This window comes from Nicotiana tomentosiformis, chromosome 2, assembly GCF_000390325.3.
Source record: "Nicotiana tomentosiformis chromosome 2, ASM39032v3, whole genome shotgun sequence".
Taxonomy (NCBI): domain Eukaryota; kingdom Viridiplantae; phylum Streptophyta; class Magnoliopsida; order Solanales; family Solanaceae; genus Nicotiana; species Nicotiana tomentosiformis.
The window spans coordinates 98374140-98384402 of record NC_090813.1 but is presented as its reverse complement, the minus strand read 5'-3'; the positions used below and the strand labels follow the sequence as shown (position 1 = coordinate 98384402).

At 38.6% G+C, this 10263-nt stretch overlaps 1 protein-coding gene across 1 annotated transcript; it reads right to left on the bottom strand.

Annotated features, from left to right (window-relative positions):
• Window positions 1-438: 438 nt before the first annotated feature.
• LOC138905297 (uncharacterized) lies at window positions 439-1005 on the bottom strand. The gene has a single exon (XM_070193805.1). The coding sequence runs from the start codon at window positions 1003-1005 to the stop codon at window positions 439-441; it is 567 nt and encodes a 188-aa protein (XP_070049906.1).
• Window positions 1006-10263: the final 9258 nt, after the last annotated feature.

The following is a 10263-nucleotide window of genomic DNA, read 5'->3' as shown; positions in this document are numbered from 1 at the left end:
TTCCGGACACGCTCCTAAGCCCAAAATCACCATACAGAGCTATTGAAATCTTAAAAATTCAAATTCGAGGTCGTTTACACATAGATCCATATCCGATCTACTTTTCTAACTTAAATTTTTTAATTATGAGACTAAGTGTCTCATTTCACTTCGAGTTTCTTCCGGACCCGAACCAACTAACCCGATAAGTCATAAATCAATTGCAAGACATAAATTGAGTAGTAAATGGGGAACGAGGTTATAATATTCAAAACGACTGGCCGGGTCATTACATTATCCCCCTCTTAAACAAACGTTCGTCCTCGAACGAGTCTAACAGAAGAACATACCTGAAATCACAGCATCTGAAGCAATAACATCTGGCCTGGCTGGGAGGGCATAGAAACAGGCCTGACCACCCCCTGATCCGCCTCCCCCTCTCGGGCGACCCATAGATGATTAGGCTCTGCCCCTAGCTGGCTGAACTCTACCCCTAGCTGGCTGGGCGGGTGGTGGAGGAACTGGTATTAGTGCCGTTGGCAGAGTACTCTGCTGCGGAGTCCCACCCAACATCCTAGGGCAATATATCGCAATGTGACCAAAATCCCCATACTCGAAACAACCCATCCTCTGACGAAACTGCTGCTTCTGATGCCCAAATGAATTACCCGATGATACCTGGGCGGGCGGGGCATAATGAGAAACTTGTGCTGGAAATGCACTGAATGACGACTGACTCTGCTGAAACTGACCTCCCTGAGGAACACCACTGGAACCACCCTGACCACGAGGCCTCTTAGCCTCCCTCTCAGTCCTCTCCTGACCTCGAACTATCTCAATCTGTCGAGCAATGTTGACAACCTCATCAAAGGTAACCCCAGATACTCTATCCCTGGTCATAAGCAATCGAAGCTGAAAACCGAGGCCATCTATAAACCTCCCGATTCTCTCTCGATCTATGGGAACCAACCAAACAGCATGACGAGCTAACTCGGAGAACCGCATCTCATACTGTGTAACAGACATCTCACCCTGGCGAAGCTGCTCAAACTGCCTGCGCAGCTCCTCTCTGCGGGACTCAGGTACAAACTTCTCTAGAAAAAGAACGGAAAACTGCTGCCAAGTAAGGGGTGCTGCGCCAACAGGCCTACGCCTCTCGTAAGTCTCCCATCATCTGAGTGCAGCCCTAGAAAACTGAAAGGTAGTGAATGAGACCCCACAAGTATCCAAAATACTAGTAGTATGGAGTATCCTCTGACACCTGTCCAAGAAATCCTGAGCGTCCTCTCTCTTTGTGCCACTGAAAGGTGGCAGCTGGAGTCTCCCAAGCCTCTCCAACCTACGCTGATCATCCTCAGGCATAGCAGGAACCACATAATCCTGTGCAGCTGCAACCGGCTGGGCTGGTAGTGCCTCCGGTGTCTGAAGTCCCTGAACAACCTGCTCGAGTGTGCGAGCGACGGGAGTCTGAGTGCCTCCCCCAGCCTGAGAAGTGGCTGCGGCCGTCGAAATAGAAATCGCCTGAGCAAGGCCGGTACACGTTGTCAGAATCTGAGCTAGGGCCTCCTGAAGGCCTGGAATCACAATAGGCACAGGTGGTGCCTGAGCTGGCGCATCAACAACTGGAACCTGGTCCTGATCTAGGACAACCGGTAGATCTGCAGGTACTGCCCCAGCTGTTGTACGAGCTGCACCTCTGCCCCTACCACGGCCTCTACCGCGGCCTCGGCCTCTCACGACCCGAACTGGTGGCTGACCCTCTTGACCGGTAGCACGAGTCCTCACCATATGTGAGAGAATGAAATACAAATGTTTAGTTACTAGAATACACAGAACGCACGATAAGAATCCAAGAATGTGAAATTTTCCTAAGGGTTCTGCACCCTCTCGAAGATAAGTACAGACGTCTCCGTACCGATTCGCAAGACTCTACTAAACCCGCTCATGACTCGTGAGACCTATGATACTAGGCTATGATACCAACTTGTCACGACCCAAAATCTAGCCATGGTCGTGATGGCGCCTATCGTGTTACAAGGCAAGCCTATTTTCCCAAAATATTACTACTAAACCGATTATAAGAATTTAATAAAACATTTCAACATTTGAATTTCTCATAAACTAAATCAACTCTAAATATAATTTTAGAAATACGAAAACGAGCCCCAAACATCGGGGTGTCAGTAAGTCATGAGCGACTAAATCTATGAACTAAGAAATGAAACTGTCTAACTGTCAATACAATCCAAAAGAAGAAATGATAAAAGGAGTAACAAGGTCCTGCGGACGCTAGCAGCTACCTTGCAATCTCCACAGATAGCCAGCCTAAACTCAATGATCGCCGCGCTTTAACTCACCTGAATCTGCACATAAAGTGCAGGGTGTAGCATGAGTACAACCACCTCAGCAAGTAACAGAAATAACTAAGGAACTGAGCAATAGTGATGAGCTAAGTAAAACAGTCCAATTATTTCTTTTCACAATTTAAAAATAAACAGGTAAATTCCATAAGTCAGTAAATGCCACAAAGAAGTTTAACAAATAAATGCAGCAACAACACAAATAAATTCAACCTCACAACAGTGTCACTCCATCACTCATCACTCGCACTCAGCACTCAATACTCAAAACACTCAACACTCTGCGCTCACTGGGGGTGTGTACAGACTCCGGAGGGGCTCCCAAAGCCCAAGCGCTAAGCACGGACAACTCACGTGCTACGCGGACAACTCACGCGCTATGGTATAAATACCTGGACCTGCATGGTCAACTCACGTGCTACGCATACAACTCACGCTCTATGGTATTAATATCCTCACAACCAGGCCCTCGGCCTCACTCAATCATGTACCTCACTAGCCTCATCATCATCACCAACAAATAAGGGAACACAGCCCACATAAAGTATCGGCGCATATTAACAAATAATAGAGACTGAGGTAAATAGGTACAATAATTTCTATGACTGAATACAAATAATGTGAGCATGAATAAAGCCTAAGCATGATATCTATCATGAAGGCAAACAAGTTCAACAACAATTAAACACATAACCATAGATAATAGCTATTAGGCCTCATAGCCTCACGGGACGGACCAAGTCTCAATCCCTCGCATTCCATACCCACACGCTCGTCACCTAGCATTTGTATCACTTCCAAATAATCACCTGATGTCAAATCTCCGGGTTTATACCCTCAAAGCCAGATTTAAAACTGTTACTTACCTTAACAACATAAAAATCCTACTCCGGGATGCCATCGTCTATGGACTCGGTCTCCAAATGCTCCGAATCTATTCACAATTAATTTGATTCAGCTCACAAAAATTATAGGAATAAATTCCATATCAAAATACTAATATTTTCAAAAAAACCGAAATTACGCCCCAAAAATCACCCGTGGGGCCCACGTCTCGGAATCTGATAAAACTCACAAAGTCTGAACTCCCATCCAACCACGAGTCCAACCATACCAAAATTACTCAAATCTGACCACAACTCGGCCTTCAAATCCTCAATTAAAGTCTATGAATTTTTCTACTATTTTCAACCCAAAACACTAATTTGTTGATAAAAACAATAATAGATTCGTGTAATTTAACCAAAACCGAGTTAGAATCACTTATCTCGTTGTTTCCTCTGAAAATCACCCAAAATCGCCTCAAATCCGAGCTCCAAATCGTCAAAAATTGATTTTCAGAACTTAAACTCACTGCCCAGGCTTTTCTTCTTCGCGAACGCGGTCCGTGCCTCGCGTTCGCGAAGCACAAAATATCTCCCGTACAAATTCCTCCTTCGCGAATGCGACATCACCCTCGCGTTCGTGAAGCATAAAGTGCTTCTGCCTCAATGCCTTCTACGCGAATGCGTTCAACCCATCGCAAACGCGATGCTTCGCTCCCCCTCACTACGCGAACGCGTAGACCAATTGCCTGGGGGCCTCAGCTGCTTCCTCTCTTCTTCACGAACGCATAACACCTCTCGCGTTCGTGATGCACACCCAGTCCACCCTTCGTGAACGCGTGCTCCTCTTCACGAACGCGAAGAGCAAATATTGTCAGCCTCTCAGTTCCTCTTCGCGAACGCGAGACTCCACTCGCGAACGCGATGAAGGAAACCAGATGGAGCATCAGAAAAATTCCAGCCGAGTTCCAAGTCCAAAATCCAACCCGTTAACCATCCGAAACTCACCCGAGCCCCTCGGGAGCTAGACCAAATATAACAACAAGTCCTATAATATCATACGGACTTAGTCGAATCCTCAAATCGCCTCAAACAACGCTAAAACCATGAATTACACCCCAATTCAAGCCTAATGAACTTTAAAATTTCTAATTTCTACAAATGACTCCGGAACCTATCAAATCACGTCCGATTAACCTCAAATTTTGCACACAAGTCATAAATAACGTAACAGAGGTATTCCAATTTTCAGAATCGGATTCTGACTCCGATATCAAAAAGACAACCCCCCGGTCAAACTTCTCAAAAATTAAACTTTCGGCATTTCAAGCCTAATTCCTCTACGGACTTCCAAATAATATTTCGGACACGCTCCTAAGTCCAAAATTACCATACGGAGCTATTGTAATATTAAAAATTCAAATCTGAGGTCGTTTACACATAGATCCATATTCGGTCCACTTTTCTAACTTAAAATTTTTAATTATGAGACTAAGTATCTCATTTCACTTCGAGTTTCTTCCGGACCTGAACCAACTAACCCGATAAGTCATAAATCAATTGCAAGACATAAATTGAGCAGTAAATAAAGAACGGGGTTATAATATTCAAAATGACTGGTCGGGTTGTTACACTCAGTTTATTGTCTATATTTTCAGAAGTTTAGGACATTTAAAACTGTGAAAGAAAGAAAGAAAGAAATTGATAACATGATGCCTTCATATTACTGCTGAAACTGTAATTTGGCATAACTGTGACTAAAACATTATGCTATGCAAACAAAATAAAGTGCCTTGTGAACAATTTACAGGATATTTCAGAATTCATATGGATTCTTTACAACAATTTTATACCAATTCCACTACAGCTGACTTTCTTTACAACTATACTGCAACTCCTTTGGGCAAGAAGTTTCATTTTCACTATCATAGTCGTCGCCGACATTTTCTGGTGGTGTATCATAACCAGAATTTCTTTTTCACTCTCCATGTGCCCAAAGATTTGCTGCAAGTTCTTTTCTGAAGTTTTATATGTCCTCAGGTTGGAATTTCTCCACATCCTTTCCCATCTTCAACAACTCCACATACTTGATTAGGAATGCACCACAATCAGTCCTAAGAAAAATGTAAGATATGGAGTCAATTAAACAATATTTTAAATAAAATAAATCTAAAGTACATATAAATTATATAGCAAATGACAACACGTACGATCCAGTTTGGTGTGGTGATCTTTGCCACTGAATATCAAATTTGTTGAATGCATTTTCAAAAGACTTGTGATTTTTCTCAAACTGTGAGAACTTTAGCAAGTGGGGGATCATGCGTGCATACATTTCAATGTGTTTCATTCCTTGCTCATATGGCTCACTATATATAGAATCGTATACATCAATCTTTCTCTCATTCAAGTCCAATACCCCCAAAAGAAAATGTATCACAACATCATTATCTTCTGAAGGAAGCCGACATGGAATTTATTTTTTGTCAACCTCTGTCCAAGTAATTCCACATCTACGATTGTCACCCCACACATATGGTGTGAGAACCAATTGATTATCACCACACCAAAACTCATCTGAAGCATCTACATTGAAATCTTTATACACAAGTAGCATATAGTTATCAAAAAGTATATCTGTAGTTGTGTAACGAAAAAGATGGGCGCAAGGGTGGTAACATTCCTTCTTTCTCAAATAATACAGGCCAATGTCAATATGCATCATAAAAAGGCAAAAAAGAAAAAAAATCCATCAATCATAAATAATTAAATAACAATAAATTAAGAAGAAAGAAAATAAATGCCTTGTGAATTATCAACCTTATCATCAAGTACAAAGCTACTATCTGAAAGCTCAAGGAAGAACATTTTGCTACTGATTTTTTTATGGTACAATTTATATAGATTCTTTCTCACACCATTATCCTCAGCATATATATCAGTTTGTCCCCTGAAAATTTTGAAAATATCAAAGTTAGAAAGTTTATAAGTTAGTCCTCAATTCCTAATTAAGTACACTTGGTCTGAACTTACAGTAACAAGGTCATAAGTTTAGGACACTTGGTCCTGAAGTTCGAGTTGCAAATTCAAAAATTAAGGACAGGTAGTCCTTAACTTACAGTTACAAGTTCAAAAGTTAAGGATACTTGGTCCTGAACTTAGACTTACAAGCTCATAAATTAAAGTCCTGAACTTAGAGTAACAAACTCATAAGTTAAGGACAATTGGTCCTGAACTTAGAGTGGAAGTTCAAAAATTAAGGACACTTGGTCCTGAAGTTAGAGTTGCAAATTCAAAAATTAAGGACAGGTAGTCCTTAACTTACAGTTACAAATTCAAAAGTTAAGGACACTTGGTCTTGAACTTAGACTTACAAGCTCATAAATTAAAGGACAATTAGTCATGAACTTAGAGTAACAAGCTCATAAGTTAAGGACAATTGGTCCTGAACTTAGAGTGAAAGTTCAAAAATTAAGGACACTTGGTCCTGAAGTTAGAGTTGCAAATTCAAAAATTAAGGACAGGTAGTCCTTAACTTACAGTTACAAATTCAAAAGTTAAGGACACTTAGTCCTGAACTTAGACTTACAATCTCAAAAGTTAAGGATACTTAATCCTTAACTTAGAGTTACAAGCTCAAAAATTTAGGATATTTAGTTATGAAGTTAGAGTTGGAAGCTCAATACACTTAGTCCCGAATTTAAAATTACAAGTTCAAGACACAAAATGTAAGCAATTAAGAAATAATGAATACATTTAGGGACTTACACTTTTTTGCGACCTTTCCTTTTCTCCTTGCCCAACCACCCAATGAATTTCTTCAATAAGTTTTCATCATCTTTGACATAATGAAAAATACATGTACGAGTATATTTTGATTTTATCCAGCCCGTATACTCGGGAGTATTTTCATTGTGCGCCATCGATGTTCCTCTTTTTCTTTTCTGTTCAAAAGGAGATTTCAATTGCCAACTAAGCTTCTTATTCCTTTTCCCTTGACCAAGCTCTTCTTCAACATTTCCTTCAACCTCCATAGACAAACCCTCATCAATGCTTATTTGTGTAGTCGGAGGAATAGGAGTAAGAATAGCAAATGATAGACCATCAAAACCAATACTATCTCTCTTCCTTTTTCTAGTATATTGGTTAACGACTTCATCTTTGTTTTTCTCTGCAAGCAACACTACATATACATTAGTTTGCTGCAAGTCGTCAATTCTAGGATAAATTGTCAAATGAAGAGACAAAAACTAAGGATATAATTTTTGAAATGTCCTGACAATTTGAATTATGAATACAATATTAAGGACACAATCAATACTTGTGTTGGCCACACTGCCTTCTTGTATTTCTCTAACAGACAATGGAACTGACATATTGATTGCATTTTCTTTATCTTGCAACTGTTCTCCATGTTCTTCGATTGCAAGTTCACAAGATTCTGTAAAATATTTACAAAAGCTAATACAATTAGTACTTGTTACTAATCTTTGATTAAAACAAACATGTATAAGATGAAAACAACTCCGTCTAACCTTTTGCAACTGTCAATATCATGCCAGTTAAATTATTATCTTGACTAGCATTTTTTTGGCTTCCAATATTGTCTGTAAGAGAGAGAGGTGTAGAGATATCATATGTTCCTTCTATACATTTGCAAATAATATGCTTGTTCCTTGAGTATTTTCTATGTCTTGAGATTGTCCTCCACTTTTCTCTTTTGAAATTTTATCATCTTGATAGTCCACTCCATCTTCTTTCCTTGCAGCTTCAAAAGATTCTATAACATTTATAATTAACACTTGTTACTAATAGTTTACTAAAACTAGCATTCAACATATCATAAAAATTCCATCTAATCTTGATTGGCATCATTTTGATTTCCATTATTTCTCTTTAAGTGAGAGAGGTATAGATAGATCATATATTCCTTCAACACATTTGCATACAATCTCACTTATACTTGTTCCCAATGGATTTTCTAAATCCTGAGATTGCACTCCAGATTTACAAATTATTTCTGTTACACTTGTCTCTTTTGGATTTTCCTGGTCTTGACAATCCACTCCATCTTGAACTTTCACTCCATCAAAAGATTCTACACACATTATAATCACAAAAAAGTTTATATGTATTACGCTATTGAATATAAATTTCAATGACAACAAATTCAAAAACTGTATCTAACCTTTCCCAATTTCGATGCCAATATCAGTTTCATCTTCTAGATGCGCATCTCTATAATCGCTTTCATAATGATCTTCTACATGCACATCTATATCATCACATTGATCATCAACTGCATCTTTGCTAATTGGAATACTAGGTTCTCTCTCTATGGTCCTTTCATGAGGTTTGTCAAGAAACTTCAATAAAGTATCAATCTTTGATCCTAGGTTTTTCTTTAAAGCCTGTGAGATAGTATTTAAAATAAGAATCAGAATGTTAGCTGCTTATAAGTTACGGACACTTGGTCCTTAACATAGAGGTACAAGCACAGTAATTAAGGACAAGTGTTCCTTAACTTAGAGTTACAAGCACAGAAATTAAGGACAGGTAGTCCTGAACTTAGAGTTCCAAGTTCAAAAAATAAGGACATGTAGTCCTGAACTTATAGTTACAAGTTAAAAAGTTAAGGACATGTAGTCCTGAACTTAGAGTTACAAGTTAAAAAATTAAGGACATAATGTCCTTAACTTAGAGTTACAAGCACATAAATTAAGGATATTACCTTGATGTCATTTTGAATCTTTTTTTTTCCTGATAAAGCTATTTTTTGATGTATTCTAGTACTTTCTGCCTGCATATCCTTTTTGAACTTTTCCGATAATCTCTGAATCAAAAACGATAAAAATAAAAAAGTCTCTTAAGCAAAAATAAGCAAATAAAAAACTAATGGAATTCAAAGACACAAAACCTACGTTAACAATTTTCTTAAGCAAGACTTTATCAAATTGTGTTGAAGGCATTGAACTTTGATCTTGAGACAATGGCACATGCACACTAGCGGGCTCCGCATCTTCTTCAAAAGAAAGAAATGGTACCAGCTCGAGCAACTGATACAACTATTATATAAGAAAAAAAAACGTAAGTATTCAAAACTAAAACACATAAACAAAAAAATAGCTAGTAATCCTATTAACTTACTTTTTCATTATGGAAGTACTTTTTACATAGGGTGTCATAATGTGAAGATTTCATATCTGAATAACAAAGCATCCGAGGGAACCCACATTCTCTGAAGTTCACAAATTGTTTTTTCTGAAATATTGGGAATACTTCTATAATCCAAACACAGAAGGCGAAAGGGAAGCCAAGTATAGTATAACTGTCCTTCTCTTTATCTTTCTCTTTCTCATTCTCATTGTCCGAAATGTTTTGTTTGGGCTTCAAGCAACTCTTCAATGATTTTAGTAACTTTTCGTAACAAAGAGAACCCCAATTGAAAGAAGAGCAGAGTTCATCGTCATTTACGATTTTCATTACTCGTTCAGACACATTCCGATTCTTGCGCTTCCCCATCAACACAGATTCAACAAAATAAATTGTTGCCAACTTCACCGCATCATCATGGCTGCCTACAAATGATGCAGTTGTACCATATGAGTGACTAGTAATAAAATGCCACAAATCACCTAACACGATTCTATCCTTTCCAGGGAAGTAGACTTTCGAAAGCCTATTCTCTCTTTTACTTAAAACTTTGAAGTCCACTGACGAAGAATATTTCAACCCAGTAATTATCTGGAATGCTTCACGTGTAAACTTCACTTCATGATCAAAAATCTTGAATATCATTGAATTCGAGTCATTGCTTACAATTTTTGAAAGCAACATACAATGAATAAGTTTACCACAAAACTTCACACCTTGTAATCGGAAAAAATTTCCGAAAACACCATCCCTCAACTTCTTCCATTGCGTGTTTGACAAGAAACTTTTTATTGTTTCCTTATACTGAAAATCTCCTTTCCAATAGCCCATCGAATTACGTCAATTATCAAACTCGAAAACACGATCTCCTTCCATTAGCACACTACAAAGAAGGAAATAGAACGTAAACATTAGGATTATTTGAAATGTCCTTAATATTTAAACTA